The 20,240-nt window shown below is 44.0% G+C and overlaps 1 protein-coding gene across 1 annotated transcript in view; it reads left to right on the plus strand.

Moving 5' to 3' along the window:
• The window catches only part of FBRSL1 (fibrosin like 1), a 541,510-nt gene that overhangs the window by 131,331 nt on the left and 389,939 nt on the right, over positions 1-20,240 (plus strand). The window contains exon 2 of the mRNA XM_074159755.1: positions 17,767-17,958. Coding sequence (XP_074015856.1) covers positions 17,767-17,958 — 192 coding nt within the window. The remainder of the gene's footprint in view (positions 1-17,766; positions 17,959-20,240) is intronic.

Consider the following 20,240-nt stretch of genomic DNA (forward strand, 5'->3'; position numbering starts at 1 on the left):
AATGTTAAATACTATGCTTTCCAAACCTCCAAAATGTTTGTAATCCAGTAAATAAAAAACGACAGGGAAACCAGCTGAGGAAGGTATGTCAAAAAGCAGGAGAGCACTGTAGAATCAGTGGATTTTCAGAAACAGAAAGTGAAATTGGGTCTAGGGAATTAGTGTCTCATTGATAACGCTGGGTTTTAAAGTTATTTGTTACTGAGGTGCATTGTTTTAGCTGTGTAAAAGTACAGAAGGCACTATTGGTTTGAGGCAAGTAAGGGGCTTTGTGATTGCTGTGTGAGTTTAATGTATCAGGAGTTTCTGTGTGTGTTTTTTTCAATAGTCTGGTGTGTTTATTTACAAGATTTTAGAAGTGCAAAACCTGAATAGAACTTAGTGGGTTTTCGGCTTGTTTTGGTTTGGTTTTTTTTTTTTTTTTTCCTCATGGATCCCTTGCATCCTCTTAAAATGCTAATTTATTTTTTCTAATTATTTTTAATTTGGTGTGCTAAGGAGAGAAGGAGCTTACTCTTTCTTTTACAGTTCCCCTTTGTGTTTTCCGTCTCTTTGTTCCTTCATCACACAGTGCGTTTCAACTCGAGCTCAGGGTATCATGTGTTTAAAAACTTTTTCTGTGCCTTTGCTGACTGAGGCAGCCACCGACACCTTGTCATCCGCTGCCCAAGTTGTGCTGTCTCCTGCATGGTGTCAGTGCCACTGTCTCTGGCTACCTGGGGAATTGGGTCAGCAAGCTGGTCCAGTTCACCTTGCTGATTCCCAAATATTTGCGCTGGTGCTGCGTCAGGGACTGCTAAAGCCATTTTGAGTTGTCCCACGGGTGACTGCATTGCCCCTTCGGCCGGGAAGGAAGGAGGAAGGCTTTCCAAGGTCACTCTCACCGGAGGAGTAGCAGGGATGGGGACCCAGCCAGAGAAGAGCCCTGGCTCTTGTGCCAACACCTCCTCACTGGCCAGCAAAGACAATTAGCGCCTTAATTCTAATCTCCCTGGGTGCTTCTGCAGTCTGTTTTTCTTTCAGATGCTTTGAATGCCAGACCTGTGGTACTGTGAAGTACCATGAAGTCAGATTAGATAAGGGGAAGTAGCAAGTGCGAGGTGAAGGCAAAGCTGGTGGAAGTTGTCTAAACGAGACCTTTGCATGGGGCCAGTGGAGCGGTGCAGGCTCGGTGCTGGGTGGGCAGCAGTGGGGCTGTTTCTTCATGTGTCTGTCCCCATGTTTCTTGGCTCTAGAAGGAAGCACCACACCACGTGTCATGGTTCAAGCTTGAGGCGGGTGCTGGGATGCTGAAACCAGAGATCAGGCGTTTGGGGCTGGAGCTGGGAGAAGGCACTTCACTGGGAATTTTATCACCTGCAAAATTGAGGAAGGGGTAATTGGCTCGTTCTGGTTCTGTAAAGCCAGCTGATCTCTGTGAATGAAAGGTCAGGCTTAGAACACGGTTTGACTACTTTGTGTAAAATAGTGGGTTTTTAGAAGTGTTTAAATATTTATTTTCCCATCATTTTCATCTGTTTTACAGTCTCCAAACAGATTTGCCAATGGCTTACAATATCAAGACCAGAACAAGGGGTTAACTCCAAAACTCATGACTCCTGTTAAGTTTGACCTGTAAACATTAAGGCCCTTTTTACAAGAGCTTATTATTTGTTTTCTGCCAAATGTACTTATTTATCTATTTGTTCACCTGCATTGTTGTAATAATAATAAGAAAAAAAAATCAAGGTTAATTCTTTCTTGTATGTAATAGATGTAATTGGGATTGATAGCTAATGAATTTGCAGTATTTTAACACATACGTTATGTGATTTCATGAGAGAATTTAAAACAAGGATAAAAGATTTTCCCTATGGCATCTTTGGAGAAGGCATAATAAACATGCAGTCTGTCAGGGTAGTGGAGAATAGTTAATGTTAAAGAAAAATGACATTGAAGATAAACCCATCAGTTTTCTGAGTTCCTGAAGACTCTGTTCTTATCCAAAGTTTCTCATTCACTTGAAACTTCTTCATCAAATGCCCTTTTTGTGCAGAGGAAGTGACTTTCTGCTGTGCTTTGTTAAAAACTGAAGGATTGAAAACCACATGGTTTATCTGCAATGTTTTGTACTGTAATGCCAGATAGAAGACAGTCAGACTTGTGTGATGCTGTCAAGTATCGCAGCAAAGAGGAAAGACACAAACCCAACTCTAGATGCTTTTGGTCTTTAAGTGAAAGAATTGAGAATGGAATGTGGGAGTCTGGAGGGCGTCAGTGTTCAAAAGTGACTGCCTTGCTTTGGACCATCACTCTGAGCCACCCCTACTTAGCGTGTTCACGTTTGTTAAAAGATATGTTCCGGTCTCTGTGGCTTTGAAATGTTGGATATCTAGGGAGAAGGAGTCGCCTCTCTCTTAATTTGTGTTTGTGGCAGTGCTTTCTGTTTCCCTCAGCTTTCTGAAGCAACACTTCAATGTGCTCCAAGGGAAAAAAAACATTCACTTTGTGGGAAAAAATATTGTTGTGAGGCCCAAATCAGTGGTAGGACCCAGGGGCATGGACAGCTTAGAAATCCCTTTGAACTCATTTAATAAGGGAATTGTTTAGATTTCAAGCGTGATGTCTTGAAATCTAAACCAGGATGATTTGGGAACCTTTGATCACATTTTTGGGGATGGTTTCCTCTCAGGTGACAGCTACAATTTTTTAAGTCACTTTTAATCCCCTAACCTTGACACAGCTGGGTTTTTGGTGTATTTTATGATGGCTCATTTGAATGGACTCTCCTGTTAGACCACAGTGTGATGGTATCAGGCTAGCTTATGTTCTCCTGTGTCTTCTGGTTTTGGGATGCTAACCTTCAGGAAGAAGACAGGGTGGATACCTGTGTCTGTGCTTTCTTAAGCTGCAATAGCTGTTTTGTCGGATTCCTCAGTATTTCCTGGTTGTTTTTTTTTTTTTGAGTTGGCATAAACTGAGTTCATGATTGTTCTCTCATTTCCACCACTGTGACTCTCCTTATCTCAGTGGAGTTAACAGTTGCATAAAACCGTGTAAGTGAATGCAGAATTGGATGTTAGATGTGATACGAGACATCCCCCTTGTTCTCTGGGACAGATTGCTGTTCGTGCTGTTACCTAAGTATTCTCATTTCCTTACTGCCAAATCATCACTTAAATGCTAGAAATGAATCTAGAAGAATCTGTGCATTGTGTCGTGGTAGCAGGAGAGAAGGAAGGAGTGGTCTGTGCCATAGCTGGGAGGCCAAGCTTTTTAAGAAGCTCTAAGCCGTGGAATAACATGTTGGCTTTGAGTGCCGTGTGATGCCAGGAGAGCGTCATGCAAGAGTGAATGTAAAAACAGAGGTGGAAAAATCAGGCTTTTGAATGTAGGGATTAGCTTTGGGGCAGGGGAGGAAATGTGATACCCTCTGCTTCGAATCTACACCGGGAAAACTCTTCTGCGTATTTTTGTACCACTGGCAATGGTTTCTACAAACAAAACAAATGTTTACCCGGATCTCATGTGTATGAGAAATTCTCAGCCCTCGTATTGCCCTGAAGTCATTAACTGGCGTTGTGTTTCCACTGTGCTTAGCTGGCTTTGCAAACTCTGAAGAGATTTAAAGTCCCTATTGCTGCACTGCTATGTCACTTTATCTGTCAGCCTGGAGTCTCTTCTGTCCTCTTTGTATACATGTGCCCATGCTGGCCAGATGGTGCTGGATTTGGGTGCCATCCAAAGTAGCGCATTAGAAAGGCCAGGTTATGTGTCATATTTCAGAAGCCAAGAAGAGCTGCCAGTTCTACTCGTTTGGTAACAAACAACCTGACTTAAATGTATTGATCCTGTTGTCCTCCCTATTCTCAAGCTGATTTTATCTAAGACGCTCAAAAGGATAGAAGGTTGAAGCTGTTCAAATCCCACTTGTTGCCTCCTTTGTAGCTAATGTCTGCGTTTGCATTTACTGCTGTCCTAGAAAAATCTGCTCTCCTCCACTAGCATGAAATTCTTTCTAGTGTCAGAAGATTTCTATGTAGTTTGGTTTTCCTGGAGCACAGTATGATCTAGGAGCTGGGAGATGCAGCTTCTCCTCCTCAATTTGCCAGAGGACTGATGGTTGATTTGGGCCAAGTTGCTTTGTATTTGTTCCCATTCTGTTAAATAGAGGTCAAAATGCTGATTCCTTTTGTGTTGTGCTTTAAGAATTGCTAATGAAAAAGGCCAAATGGTGATGTTATTTATAAATTATGAAAGAACTTCCCCTCACCTTCTCAGCCTGCTTTTTTATTTTACTTTATTTTTTTCCCTGCTAGAGGAAGGCTTTCCCAAATGGGATGTGAAAGCCACAAACCTCATCTGTATCAGTATCAGAGTAGTGTGTGGATGGGAAGTGTACCCGGTTTTGAGAGAGATGGGGGATGAACTGCTGTTAAGCCACCTTAAGTAACATGGCCCTGCGCTCCCCAGGTTGCCACCTTCTGTGGGATGGGTGTATTTAAGCTGGTCTTTCTGGTTTTTAAAGCCTTTATGTTGTCAGCCTGTATCTGTAAGGTTTGAGAAGACATTCGCTTCTGGCATCATTGCAAAAAGGGGGCTGGTCTCTCAGTCACCTCCCTTTTTACTGATCCTGCTGAAGCCTGAGCACTAAGACTTAAAACTTTGCTTGGTCATGGTGGGGACCTTGGGAAATCCATGTCCTTCACTGAAAACAAATACCTGGAAACTCCTGGGTTTTGAACCCCTTTCTGCTTTAGTGAGCCCTTCTAGTCTGATGTGTGAAATTTTCCTTTCTGCCCTTTTATCTGCTTTTTGAAATGTAGTATTCTTGATACTATCTTTTTATCTGCAGTTTTTACTATCATAGCGCTCCCTGAACTCCTTGACAAAAAGCTGCTTTACATATAAAAGCAAGATTATCAAGGGCTACAAGAGAGACGCTGTGGCCCATTGGGTATTTGGGAATAGGACTGAGGTGCTCTGGATGGAGAGCTGGAGGATTTTGCAGATATCGGTGGCACTTTGTTGCTTAGCAACAGCCTCCAGGGATGGAGGTGGTGGGGGGGGGGGCGGGGGGGGGGGTGGGGGGGGGGACACGGGACGGGACACGGGGACACGTTTGTCCTGCTGCAGCCTCAGCATCTAGCCGCTCTGCCTGGCTGGGGGCTTCACACTCACCCGTGGGGTCATGCCGCTTGGGTGTGATGTGCTGTGGGAATAGGTGGGCACCGAAAGTCTCCTGGGGGACAACTGGGATGGGGGTTAGAGCTTCAGTAGTAAACAGTAGCTGTGAAATGCTTTTATAGCCCTTTTTTATCTGGAAGGTTCTTTGCATCATAACTCTGTTGAGAGAGATGTGCTGCAACTTTCACCTGATTTTATGAACACTTCTTAAAACAATTTTTAAAGTAGGTATCTGGCATATGGTTGCATTGAGAACTGGTGTCAGACCCTGGATGAGAATTCGGGATGTGCTTGTTCTTCATTGCTCGTGCTGTTGTAGCAGTGAGAGTTGTTAGGTTGTGTGTGTGTGTGTGTAATATAATTGCTATGTCAGCTTTTCTGTTTCTGGTTATCTACGTAAGGAAGCAGATAGCTGGTGGAAATGTCAGCTGTGATGTGGCTTATTAAGAGCTATGAGACAGAAATAATCACGAGAAACCCTGCTTCCATGCAGGCTGTTCTCCAGAGTCCCTGGTTGTGTCTGTTTTGTGTTAACCCTTCTCACGTTGACTGAATTTTTGGGTCTTGCCAAAGAGTTCTGCCCATTTGAACAAATACATACTCTGTGCTACATCTGCGTTTCTTGCTCCGTGATGTTTACCATTGACAAGGCGCCGTGAACAGTAAATGAGGAGCAAAGTTAAGCCCTCAGAGACATGAATCATGAGATGTACAAGGGCTCTTAACTAATTTGAGAGGGTTAGCAATGATGAAAGCTGCTGCTCTGTATCATGTTTGAATTCCCTATTGCATTTCAAAATTGAGGGCTAGCAGCAAATTGAAAACTTTGCATGAATGCCCCTTTCTCTAGTCTCTGACTGGTAAAGCCTTGTTCCAGACAGGAAGAAAACAGGTCCAACAAACCAGCCAGCCTTCGGTTTCAGGTCTGTGAAGTGCAGATAGAGATTTCTGGATTTGAAAACTAAGCATTAAGAGAAACTCATAATTTAGCATGGCTTGAGGAAGTGGTTGCAAAGAGGCCTGGCTTAGCTCTGCTTGGGTGGGGGAAAAGCCAAATCCTCTGAACATAATGGAAAGAGAGTGGCAAAGCCGATGAGAACTTGCTCTGGATTTGGTGAGACGGGAAGGAGGAGTGATTGACGGCGCCTGCTCTGCTGAGGTCGTTCTCTGCAGCGGGTTATTGTCCTGTCGGCTCTGCCTGCCCCAGGCCTTATTTGACATGCTTGGGTGAGTGGATCGCATCATTTTGATTCTGCATATGTTCTCCTCTCTACAGCTTGCTGGTTTTGTTCGCTCTTGAGCTTTAATTGTGTACCGTCCTGGTGGAGCGCTCGCTTGGTTACTTCTTCCTTAGTGGCAAGTGAGACTAACCAGACAAAAGTACAAATCCTCCTTTCTCTCAGGAACACTAATGAACGTGCTGATTTATCTGTTCCTTCTTGTATTGCATGTTGCAAACTGGTGTACCTAAGAATTGGCGTTGTCATTTCTCAGTCCCATAAAGGTCTGTCTTTCCATTACCACTGCTCTTGCCCTCTGTTTCTTGCTTTCAGTTTCATCTCCTAGAGGAAACTTGGGATGGAAATGAGGATGAAATATGGGTTTCCTTTTTTAAAAGAAAATAAACCAAACCTTAAGGGCTTCCTATTGGAATGTGATGGGATTGGACTCCTATCTCTTATCCTTTGAAAATCCCAGCTGGAATTATTTAATGTCAAAGCATGGAATTTCCCAGTGTGAAATTCATTGCTGGCAAAGGATGCACTGGGGATTAGAGAGACATCAGTTTGCCAGGGTAGCGTTGCTGTCACCACAGGAGACCTCGCACAAAGGGACGTTGCTGGTCTGTCCTGCTTCAAAGCTGAATCTTGGGGATGAGATTCTTCAATTCCCATTGAGGTTACATGCTGTGTGACTGACAGCTGGATTTGGGCGGAATAAACCAGAGTGGGTAACATTTTGCACTGCCTGGGAATAGAGAGAAAAAAATGAGAGGCAAGAGCAAACATCATTTGCTGATTTTCTTACTTGGTAATGGGGTAGTTTGCTAGTGCACTTCCAAAATTTCCCTAAGACCACTTCGTAATTGGGTGATTTTGCTCATTGGCTGCATGATAAAAAGGGTCAGATCAGATGATTACAATGATTTCTTTTGGTCCAAAAATAAAATAAAAATCTCTGGTATGGAAGCCTGATGTCTTGCAAAGCTTTAGCTTAGATAACAGCACTGTCCTTAGGAGAAATCTCTACGTTTTGGAGTGGTTCTTCTCAATTTCAAAGTAGTTATATAAAGAAAAATTAGGAGCCTATTCAGACAGTACAATGGGTAACCACTAAACGTGCTTTTTTTTTTCCTCTGATCAAAGATGATTATTTTAAGTAGGCATCAATGTTGATATGTTAGGGATCTGTAAAGCACTTAAGCAAAATAAGAGCTGATAGCTCTATGTGCACCGACTGGTGTGGTGTTAACAAGGTGCAGCTTTGTTTCCGAGACTCATAAATCAGCCGTGGTTGAGGTGATGGAGGGAGAGAGAGGAGCAACTCTGTCACATTAAAAGAATAACCTTTCTCCCCTCTTTTTCCAAACTGTTGATCCCTTTATACAAAAGGATTTGCCCTGCTATTCTAATAAGAGTTGTAAAATAATATATGTGTAATTAGAATTTAATAATGATTCGTGTGACTGGATCTACAGCATAAGCTGGTTCAAGTGATTGTGTAACCTTTGCATTGTGTTCATTATCTAATGTTGAAATAACAGCTGGAAATTGAGAGACTGACATGCAGTTTTAAAATTACAGAGCTTGAAATAGCTGCTGTATGTAAACATATGAAAATCTATTAATGACCTTTGAGCTCTCTGACTGAAAATGTTTTGTAACATAGAATACATCAAAATTCCCTGCTACTATAGTGTATGTTTCCCCTTTCTCAGCAATTGCCTAGGATATAAATGAATGTTTAATTCCTGACACAGCCATCAGAATATTTGGAACTGTTCTAGGAAGCCCTAAGGATATATGGAAACATTTGGTGGCTTGTTGTTTGTTCTAGCAAACCAGTTATAGATGAGCCTCTCAGGAGCTCGTGGTGTGTGCTGAGCCATTCGATGGGGGAGAACGTCACCGCTGGCGAGACTGACAGCTGTAGAACTCTGTTGTACAGAACATTTCTCCAGCAGCATGTTTGAGGAGGAGCAAGGGTGACGAGGGTGGCACAGATGCACTGTCCTGGACTTTTCATTAGCGTGTGTGACATTTAGACATTTAGAAAGGCATTTCTCTCCTGCTAGAAGTCACCTCGCTCAGGGTTTTCTCCTTAGGTTGAAGTAATATGCTATGGGCAGCTGTTTCTGGAGAAGGCTGGCTTCTACATATTTCTTGTTGTTGGAACATGTATATTTCTTCTCATTTGCTTCCTAGCCAAAAGAAACTACCAGAGGACTAATTATTTAATGTACATTCTAGACCTCATGACAGCTGAACTGAAAATTGCTGCCTACCAGTGAGGGCAACTGCAGAGTTGGTAAAAAAATGCCTCTAGTGTCATAGTGTTTAAACATGAATTAATTTATCATGCAGCACCAGGGATCAGGATATGGATGGTTTTTCTTCTGGAGATGCTCACTGCTGCAGTAGAGTTGGCAGAAGTGAATTTGCGAGCGTCCGTCTCCTTCAGCCCAGTGTGCGCTGGCTTTGTGTGAGCTGTGTCAAACTGCAGTTGAAGGGAAGCTTGCGGACTGTTCTGCGGTGGCTGAAGAACGTTCGTACCTCTGTTCCGCAGTGGCTTTAGGAATGGCTCCCTTCCTGGGAGGGTGGGAATAAAGAACGTGGGCTGGAGGCAGAGTCTCAAAATGTCCCTAGCTACTTGCAGAGGGAATGTGTTTGAGACTGTCACCACGTGGGAGAGTCGTCTGGAGCTTTCATTCTGTAGGTGCCACTGCTTAAGAGCAGTACATTTTCCATGGATATGTTTTAAAAGTACGGACCAAAAAAATAAGTGGAGACAACACGTGTGGCTGAATCAGGAGTCATAGAAAATAAATTAAAACTTTGCATTTGCATGTAGTGGGTGGAAGATTTTAATTGCTTAATAAATCAGGCTGGAGATGCTTGAATTCATGACCAAACTACCTAAGGGTATAGCTATATCTTTTAAGTCTCAAGCATGAAGCTATTCATGTGATAGTCAGTGCAGTCATAATGTGGTGGTTAGATAATTTGCACTATGAAGATAAAAACTTTCAATGCAGAAGTATAGATGGAGGAGACCAATTTAAGCTCCTGCCTTTGGTAAATGAGCCATATGCCTGGTCCATCTGCCCAGCCCCAGGTTGGCTCAGCTCCGTGTTGAGTCCAGCTCATGGAAGCATGACTTCCCCCCTCAGCAGAGGTTGAAACAGTTGTGTCTTCTCCTTTTGTTATTAATTTTAAAGAGTGAGCCAGTGTTCCTAAACATTGCTGTCCATAGTGACAAATAGGCTGGAGGCATCTTTTACTCAACAGTGCTTTCCTGTTTTTTCTGGCTAGTTTAGCTGAAAATTGGTAATGGTGAAAGCATCCAGCTGCCATACCAGTTTGTGCTGGTAGGACCCTCACGCCTTCTCCTTTGGCAGCTTGGGGCCAGCTGGTGCATCTGGAGGCTTGGGAGTTGTGTTACTTTCCTGGCCAGACTAAAAATGAGTGATGAAATGGCCACATCTGGCTTCACGCAAGGAGCTGCTTCTTCAGGTCCTAATTCTGTCACTCGATGGGAGCTGTTTGAATTTGATATGAGTTCCTGCCTGAATAATCTGGGGAGAAGGAGAATTAGTTCAGATTAAGTGTTTAAAGGCTGCTCCGCAAACAAGTGTGTGGCTGCTGCCTGTCAGCAGCGTGGGCCCGTCAGTGTCAGGGATTATTGCCACACTTGAGGAATATCTTCCCAAAACACTGGACCTGCAGTGAGTGCCTGACCGTGCCGCTTACTTGCTGGATAATTTGGGAAGTTAATTGAGATGGATGTCCCCCAGATCACATTCTTTAAAGTGGAGGTGTTGTGCATAGTCTGTCACTTGTGAGATGTTGGGCGACGCAAGGGCAGCGTCTGGGGCTGCTGCCATCCTAATTGTTCCCTCTGTTCCTATTGTTTTCTCCCGGGAGGGGACTCACCGGAATGGTGGGACTTTGCAGGAGCAGTGCTTCTTGTGCAGTCATTCTGCAGGAGATGCTCTGTGCTCAGCATCCATACCCAGCAGTGCCGCCGTGCAGCTGAAATAGGTGCTGTCAGATAAGCACAAGCTCTTTTGCAAATCCTTCATAAACTGGGCAGGCTAAGCTCCCCATCCTGGCTGAAAGCAGCTTCAGCAGGAGAGTACTGTGATGTGCTGTGGAAGCTGGGCAGGTTGGCATCGTGGTGCAGGAACAGCAGTGCCTCTCGGCACTCCTGCAGCCTGTAAAAGCTGGGCAGGCTGGGCTTGCAATATGCCTCATTTTATCTACCTGAAAATGGTGCCCCAGCTTCCCTTCAATCATTTAAGCTCCCTTGCTCTCTGACACACTTTCCGCTGACAGTAATTCTGCGAGCACTCGTCGGGCATTTACTGCCATCACTAGAGGAAATACTGATGGCTTAAAATGGGATCATTTCCTTTCTGATGGACAGCAAGCACCTGTGGGAGTTTTAATAGCCGTACAGCGTGTCTGTTAGAAGGTAGGGAGGAAGATGGGTGCAGCTCTCTGCAGTGAGCGCCCGCAGGCTCTGCAGTGGAGATGAGAGCTCTCGAGAAGAGAAAGCCACGGCTGGCTCCCTGGGGAGCTTGCGGAGTGCAGCTTAAAAATGTAGTTTTTGTGTATCAGTGTCCCCAATGGGTGATGGTGGAGAAGGGTTTATACCAAAAACATGGGCAACCATATGTTCACATTCATGCAGATTTGCTTGACCTCTTACTATAGAGAAGCTATTTGCTGCACTTATTCTTACTTTTATCGTCCCCTAGATTACTATTAAACACTCTCCAGGTACTTGGTGCTACTGTGGAGGGAGAGGACTGGTTGGTTTTTTTCTTACCCTCAAGAACAGTACCTTCTCCCCAGCTTTTTAAAACAATTACTCATCAGCACTTTATTATTATTTATTCAGGTCTCGTGCAAGCAAAAACAGCAATCAAAGCATTGTAAAATCATTGTGGATTGAAATGCATTTAAAAGTAGAGCGATACTGATCTTTTGTAATTTTTGGCTGTGCATTGTGTTGAGATAACACTAGTCCAAGGTGTCTCTACTTGGTACAGTGTCTTCAAGGTCCTAGCAGCAAAGGGTTTAATTCTTGGGAGACATAACAAGTGGGCATTTAGCAGAGTGCCAGCAGCTTGCTCTTCAGCTCTTCACGGGTGACAGGAACGCAGCCCCTAGTAATAAATTTGACTGTTTCAATTACAGTGAGTTTCTTGGTTCATCCACTTGTATTTTTAAGTTAAATCGTGTATCATAAACCTGCAAACCAGTGGCAGCTTCAAATGTCTTAACATTTCCAAAGCTGTCTTGTCAAAAAGTCATCTTATTCTTGAGCTAAACATGTGACAGGGTCAGAGCAAATGGTGCATTTTAAAAAGCAAGACCCAAACTCATCTGGAATATGTCAGCTACGAAAGGAGAATTGCAGTCTAAGGTTAAACAAGCAAGGATTTCATTTGCAATCATTTTAATTGATATTGATTGCGTTGCTTGAATGTAGGGTCAAAGCAGGAGAGTCGCTTCAAATCTAGACTCTTTTTTTTTTTTTTTTTTTTTTTTCCTTTTAAAAAAGCTTTAGTGGCTGTAGCTGGAAGGCCTAGGGGCTTGAGTTAACATTTCTAGTGAAGTTCGCAATGGGGGAGAAAAGAGGGTGGGAAAGTAAAACAAACAAGTGTGTGTTTTACAGGAAAAGTGAAAACATCCTCGTCCATGAGAGCTGCAGCCTCCTGGCCAGAGATGCTAACAGGCTGCCTCCCGGCATGCCTGGAGCTCTGGGGAGAGCGATGCTGGCCTGGCCTGGCCTGCTACGGGCAAGGGGCCACTGTGCCAGGCTGTGGCCAGTCCTGCCTCCGCCACTCCCTCCCCTCGCTGCCCTCCATACCTGCTCTTTCTGCCCCAGAGCTCTCAAACTTCTCCTCTCCCACCGTTGAAGTTTGCTCCTGCTCATTTTTAAGGCCTGCACTTGCATTTGCATTCGAACATTGAGTTCAAATTCAGTCACCTTGGTGGTCCTACCTGATACCCTCTGGCAGAGTTACCTCTTATCCCATTCCTTTGTTCTCCCTTTTTCCTCTTCTTATTATTCACATCATTTCATTTGCCTGTTGGCTACTCATCATTGAGTGCAGGCTCCATTCTTACAGTGGCTTTTCTCTCTATGGACCCATCTTCAAATCTGTGCCTTAAAGTTAATTTTTCATGTACATTTCTCGTGTATATCTCTAATATTATCTTTCCACTTGAATTACTGTCTCCTGTGTCACCTTGTTCAACTTAAAGGACAGTAGATTTACCTTAGTAGAGGTCCTGTCTGTATTTGTAACGAGCTCTGCCTACTTAGAAAGCACTAGAATATGAAATCATCATTTGTTTCTATGTTGCTGTTCTATAAACTGGGTATCAGGTCAATAGAATATTTTAAAAGTAACCTAATTAAAAGTAAATCTGTTCCAGTTCCTCTCTGAGCCAGGATCTCTCCCTGAACTGTTAAACAAACACGTTTGACAGCCCTACTGCTAATTGCATGATAAAGTTGATATAAGGATAGATGGTGCTTAGATCCGTAGGGGCTTTTCCATTGCAATTTTGCTGAGAGAAGCTGGAGGTGGAAACAGGGACAGCAGGGTCAGTTTTAGAGACAACAGTAGGGTTTTTTTTTTTTATATCCTTTGTGTGGATCCTTCTCCTGTTTGATGTTCGGTGGGATGTTTCATGTTCCCCAACTTAAGGCATAAGTGCTGCAGTGAAGAGTTGTGGAGAGAGAAGCTGGAGGCTGTTTCCCTTCTGGGAAATCAGCCCATATAATCTTTCAAAGTCAGCAGAGACAGTCTGGCAGGAGCGGAGTGTGGCCAGTCCTTGGCTGCCTGTCTGAGCCTTCCAGTGTCTGATGGGCCCTGGGGATGGAGGATTGTAATGAACTTGATTTTGTACCAGGGCTGCATTTTGAACTGATGCTTGAGGGCTGAGGGTAGTCATTTTATTAACTGTAGGTGTTATTTTTGTCCTCTGCACCCCAGCAGCATGCTCAAGGTTTTTCATCTAGCTGTGTGGGTTTTGCACTTTTTTTTCAGGTTCTTTAAGTGTTCCCTCTGTATGAAAGGTGTTTACAACCCCAGCTTCCCACTACGTGCTTTCTGAGATCTCAAAGAGCTGTGTAAACTCGGAGGATTAAGGCAGAGTTTGATCTGGGCTGAGCAAACACTGGGTGATGACTCCAGCCAGCGGCTGGCTGTGGCTGTGAGCTTGTGCCAGGGTCCTCTAGGGCTGATCGTTATTTCCTGATCAAACAGACACCACGGAGTCCACTCTGCAGAAGTCTCTTGCTGTGGCATTTTAGGGGTAAGAACGGTCTCATTCCAGAGCCAAGGACCGTGCATTCCCATTATTCACAGCTTTCTAAATAAAACTGAGTGGTGTGCACCTTGAGAGTCTTTGGAGATTGCGGCTGTGCCTTGGTGATGGGGGGGGGGAAGAGGCTTTTCGGGAAGGAGTGTTCCAAGTGATTAAGGATGTTGCCAGCTCTGCCGCAAGCAGAGGTGCAATTGCATAACTTCTAACTAGCTTGGGCCAAATAGTAATGAACAAAAATCACAGAGATTTTTATTATGGACTCTCAAAATGTGTTGCAGAGTCCAGGTTACACACGGGTTGCCAGCTTGTGCTGAGGTCTTTGCCAGTGGATCTTCACAGCTACTGGTGTGCAAGTATTTCAGGTGGAGCTGGAGGAGGTACCACAATTACAGTTTCAGCTGAAGTGTTCCTTGATATCTGTACATCCAAATAAGCAAATGGGGAGATAGAATCTGTATGTTTCATGGAGTAACTGCCAGGAAAGAGGCACTAAAGCAAGGCCTAATTCTTTCTTATCTGTAACCACGCAGCCAATTAGAACCATCTGCTCTCTGTCTGCAGCCCAGACAGACGAGGGGCTGCAGATGGAGAGGCTGTAGCCTGCCCTGGAAGGTGTGAGAGAGATTCCTAAGTGAGGACAGGTAGGAGACAGCTCTGGAAGCAGTGAGTAGCAAGGAACAAAATAGTTTTGTATATTCTGGAACCATATTTGGCAATCTCCTTCCTGGAACCAAGAAGAGAGAATGGGCCTGGATCCACCAGCCTTCCCTGCAGAAGGGGATTTACTGGCCCTGACAGCAAAGGTAGCCAGGTTGGGTTGACTCCTGGGTTGGGCAGAAACCCCGAGACTGAATATGAAGACCTTTTGGCTTCAGGGCCTGACTACAGACGTTGTTGCTGTGTGAATACTAGGCTTTACGTGATGTGCACATACCTGCTGGTCTGGGCTTGTCTGGGGGGAAGGCTCCAGTGGAGCAGTTTGTCAGAGGCCACTCTCACCTGCTGGCTGGGATTTCTGGAATGAAGGCAAGGTACATCAATAAACGTTGTTGACTGCAGTGATGTACTGTATATTCTGTATGTGCTTAAATTTTCCAGCAATTGCTTCTGCGCAAGCACAGATGCACATCCCAAAATAGTAAGCTCTTGTGCTGAGTGAGGTCCCCAACTTGGAGGTCATAAACTTTAGTAAAAGAGCAATCGCTGGAAGGCTCTTTTAGTAGAGTAAATAGAAAGGAAACAAAGGAGGCAAGAACAGAAACCCCATTAGCCCCCTCCTGCTCTCTGCCTGAGGCTGCAAAGAGGTCTGCATTTAGCAGCATAGAAACCAACCCCTCTGTCACCCACTGTCAGTAAGGAGAGGCTGAGGTCGGTGTCCTGCCTTCCCAGAAAAAGCAAAGTCCTGTGAGACGCGTCCTCCACTGTAGTGGGGAGGAACAGCACCGTGGAATAGGTTTTCTTGTCACGGGGCTGAGAAACTTGGCATCTTCCCTGCGGCTGCCCCAGGCGTGCTGTGGAGCTGAGGTCGCCCTCCTCCTGCCCGGAGGCAAGTGGCAGCCTCGGCTACCAGGGCTTGGGGCTTAATTCACGGCTGTTTGGAAAGTGCTTGAGATTCTTGGACGCAAGTGGCACTACAAGTGAATGCGTTATTTCCTTGGCTTTGATCCAGCTATGACTGTAGTCCCTGAATTAATTTTGCTAGTAGCTCAGTGAGGGATGAGAGAAACCTTAAATATCCAAACAAAATGGGGATAAAAAGCTAAATTTCTAAATAGGGAATTTTGTAGGATTCAGTAAGGGGGAAAATGCAGCTTTCCTGACTGGTTGTAAAGGAAAGGGAATAGTGTGAAATGTGCAGTGAACGTGCTGTGGGTACTGAGGGAGGACTTTCCCTAAGGCATTAGCAGAGGCCCAATTCCCATGTGAAGCCAGCTAGAATTTAAACCAAACCAGCCATCCACTGCCTTTGAAAGTATCTTTAAAAGTGAATATTACCTGCTGAGCCAGGAGAGCATTATTCGCTGGTGCGTTCAGGTGGTGGCATTCCCCTGCCAGAGCCTCCCTTCTTCCTCATCAGGGGCCTGTGTCACTTCATGCAGCATCTTCCATGTGTCTGCTGTCACGTTGCAGCTGCATCTGGCTTTATGAAGAAGTGCACATTTTTAGCGGCTTCTGTTTCTAGTGTTTTGCTGAGTATCAGTTAACAGATGTCATTTCCATTGCACTAGTTTCTGATTAGTTACTGAAGCTTAGCATTTTGATTTCTATCTTAGCAACTTCCCGGTAAATAGGATAATGTGACTTTCTTTAAGTGGCATCTCCAACTGCTGCTTTAGAGTGTTATCTTAAAACTAAAAACCAAAGTGAGCAACTAAATACTAATTTGTATTTCTCGTTTTATGATTCATGGAGAGTAATGCCAGACAGTCATTTTCCTTGCTCTTTCGCTACTTATGGACTTGGCAATCTGAGCTTTATTCTGGTGTCTACTGCCCTCTGAGACAGTGCTACTTATTTTAAGTTTGGGGTGAGGGTTGTATCTCTGGGGGTTTTGCAACGAGCTGTATATATGTGTGTGTTAAGAGGAGCTTGCCAGCCACGCGGGACCCCTGTGTAAGGGGTATAGAGGTTGGGTGTTGGCTGATTGTCTTTGAGCCTGGGCTGGACTAAAAAACAGCTGTACATATTTCATTGTCGTGATTCAAATTTCAACGTCTCTGCGACCCTGAAGAGTCAGTGCATCATCTCGCTTCACAGGGAAAGGTAACTTTAGGCAGCGAGTGATTTGGAGTGGAACCAGCACGTTGCACACTGAGGCAGTCAATTCACTAATTAAACGGGAGGGGGAGGAAGTAATCTAGAGCAATCAGCAGGGCATTTCATCCCAATTCCTAATTTTCTTTTTTTGTTGGGCTTTAGTTTTTGAGAGACTAGAGAGCTAATGATTTTCGTGAGCTCTTTTGCCGTACTGAGGGTGTGTGTGTTGGCATGAGCAGGTTGTACTGCGAGCTCCCTTCACATAGGATACGAAAGTCCATGATATAATTGCTTGAGTCAGAAGCGAGGCATTTGGAAAAATTTCTGTGGTTGAAATGGATAAATTTTGGCATGGTAAACAGTGCTTTTAAGGTATCTCCATCTTATACATGTACCTCACATAAAAAATTAATTGGAATAGGGATTCTGCAAGACGTTCAATAAAGAGTTTAGTTTTTACCCTTGAGCAGTTAATAAAAGTCATTGGGGAAAAAAATTATCTAGCTGTGGTGAACTAATGTCATAGCGATTTGGCATATTATTTCTTAAACTCTTCCTGTGTGTGGTGTGCGTGGGGGGAGAGGTCGATACATTGTCACCAAGAGTTTAGCTTTCAGTCCTCAAGGATGCCAGGGATAGCAGCAGTAATTCCCTTCTCTGATCTCACTTCCGACGTTAATCATTAGGACATGACATTCCCGCTTTTAAACTCTGCTTAGATTGTATGTTATAGTCCTGATTCAAGGCAGACACTTAACACTTCGAAGCGTTCAACCCCTGTTATGTGTTTAGATCCCATTGATCTCAGCTGGCGTATTGAATGCACGGTAGGCTTTAGAAGTGCGTTTCCCCTTGTGAATGCTACTGTGAATCAGGGACTGTCAGACCCAAGGCGGGGGCTGATACCTTGCTTTCTGAGATCAGAAACAAAACAAAATAAAAATCACCTCTGCTTCAGTTGAGCAGTTAAAGGCCTTCCTTCAGGATGCTGATTGCTTCATGTGCTGTTGACGTATGGTTCCTGAATTAATCTGAAGCAAACTCATTTTCATAACCAGTTCCAGCATCTCTGAAATTAATCAAACACATAGCCTGGAGAGTGTTCATCGTAATCTAATCTAAAATTACTGTTTGCATTGTGCGTGCCTAATTATTCATCTTAAGTCGTCTCTGGAAAGAACACACTGTCTTGTTTGTGTTTTTATTCAATATTTATGCTGCTTAATGCTTAAAAGTGGTCCTAAAGAACTTAACTATTTTTTTTCCTCCTTTACAGAAGGACATGTCGCTAAAGCCTCAAGAGCGGAAGGAGAAATGGGAGAGGCATCCAGGAAAGAAACCTAGAGAATCTGAAAACTGTGTGTCTGCTGAGCCGAGTGAAAATGGCCATAATAATGATGCCGGGAGCTCTGAGAGAGAGGCAGAAAGAGGCAAAGAACGGATGAAGAAGAAACTCCCCTTGAAACAGGTAGGGAGATTATTTCTCATCTGAAGCGACTACATGATGGCATTGGCCACTGTGAAATGTTGTCCTGCTGGTAGGTTGGGGTTATTAATGTAACTGGCTTCTCTGGTAACTTGTGCTGGTGAAAACAATGTCTCTAACAGCACAAGTTCTGTGTTGCGGGCAAGTTTCATAAGGTAAAGCAGAAGGCCAGGTGTGCTGGGTAATGTAGGAAGGAAGGAGCAGACCTCCCTTGTATTCTGCAACTTTGAGAAAGTGCAGTAATTCACATCGTAGGTTTGTGGCTCCTGTTGGCCTTAGACCCAAATAGAAATCATCAGTCGGATCAAGACTTTCTTCAGGGAAAACATGCTTGTTAATGTGCACCTGGAAGTTGCAAACATGAACGTGTCCATCTCGTGAATCAAGTTCATGTGTCCCCAAAAGAGTTGAAAAGGAGAGAATATTCAAGTATTTTAGAAGTGGAAAGTCAGTTACAAGGGAGTTGTGCTCTGGGGAGTCTTTTCTCTGTGCCCTTCTAAAATGTGGTAGAGCATTAATGAATTAAGAGTGGTGGTGCTGGAGGGAAGGATTGTGAAGGCTCCCGTCTGAGCCACGGTGTGTACAACAGAGCCGGGAGGTGACAAAGGAGAGGCACTGTGGCTGGCAGGCTATTTATCACTTAGCTGCTGCTCAGCAGGGAGATTTGTTGGTGACTCAGTGCTCATTCATCAGTTCGAAATTCACATGGCACAGCAGCCTGGATCTATGAACAAACACTTTCCCAGTTGTCCCTTAACATGGTGCCAAATGGCAGCCCTTGGGAAGAGGAGTGGATTTGACCCTCTGATCTTTGTTTTGAGCTAAGTCGTACATGACAATGAAAAACTATTTTTTATTCTTTATGATGCAGAGAAAAAGAGCTGTTTAACTCAAGCACACCTTCTGTTCCGTGAAACTAGTTCTGTATGTGTGCCAGACAATGGAAGATTGAATTGTCCAGTTATTGGAAGTGCTTTTTCAGACTTTCAGTATTTTAGGATTTGAAAGGATCTTTAAGGATATCTGATGTCACGTGCTGCGTAACTTCTCCACCACACACAATCTTTTGTGAATGTGTTGTAGCATATTTGTTCAGAAGGGCTCATCCCATTTCATGTTAGACTTTCTAATGGTGTGTTTATGGCCCCACTCTTCTGGTGGCTAATTGTTCTCATTAACAAATTAGCGGACTTTTTGTTTTCTTCCTTTTAATTTAAAAAAAAAAATAGAACAATTCAGTACAAATACTTATGTAAAGATGTTAGTACTTTTCTGCTTGCAAACATTTAGGTAGCAAATCCTGTAACCACACATTCCTAGTAAAATATTTGCCAGGTTTGTTTTCTTTTAACTCCCCAAAGTGATACCAAATGTTTTGGTTTTAGACTCCTCAGTGTATATGCAGTTAAAATATATCAAGTTTCTTGTTTGTTTTTGCTAGTAGTTGAGTGATAGGGTTTCAGTTCCCCCCTCTGGTTACAGGTGCAATGAGTTTGTGCACAAATACTCTGTGCAAATTAAAATGACTTTTTATTATGGGTGAATAGATGGCACATTTTAGTTTTAATGAAAGTTTGAGAAACTAGGATCCTTTTCTTGGCATCCGAACCCACAAAATGCTAAGTGTGTATTTCATCAAGTCCCAGGCTTTGGTGTAAAATGTTTAGAAGCAGTGGCGCTGGATGGTATTCCTGCTTACACTGGGATCGTGGCACTGTGCTTCGTCAGCTCTTCTGCCTTTCGAAAGCTGCTGTTGTGTCAGGCTTTTTTTATTTACGTGAAAAGGCCCCAAACCCCAATCCAGCGACTCTTGCAAAGTGTATATAAAGCTGGCTCGCTTCCCGCTCTGGTCCCTGGAGTAACCTTACAAACGCTGATGTTGATGCAACTGAGAGTGGTGCAGTGCAAGTGTGGAAATAGGAACGCTGCAGGAGGTCATTAGGTCTCGATTGCCACCAAAATCTCTCTAACATGAAAGCCCGGCTTCAATAAATACTGCCTTTCTACAGGTTAGAGACTTGTTCCTTCAGGGCTAAAATTAAGCTGGAGGGGGTTCAGTGCATTTCAGGTGTTTGCACCGTTGTGGACGTGTGAGGCCACGCTCTGCTGGCAGCGGGGAGGTCCCCTCGTGCTGGGGCAGCCGGTTCCTCACCTGTGGCAGAGGAGCAATGCATAGTTAATAGTGACATCTTCTACATGGAATTTAAAACTAAGTTTCAAGTAGTTGTGGCCACTGGGGATTTCATGAGACTTCCTTAGAAACC

This window comes from Numenius arquata, chromosome 16 (assembly GCF_964106895.1).
Source record: "Numenius arquata chromosome 16, bNumArq3.hap1.1, whole genome shotgun sequence".
In the NCBI taxonomy this organism is placed as follows: Eukaryota; Metazoa; Chordata; class Aves; order Charadriiformes; family Scolopacidae; genus Numenius; species Numenius arquata.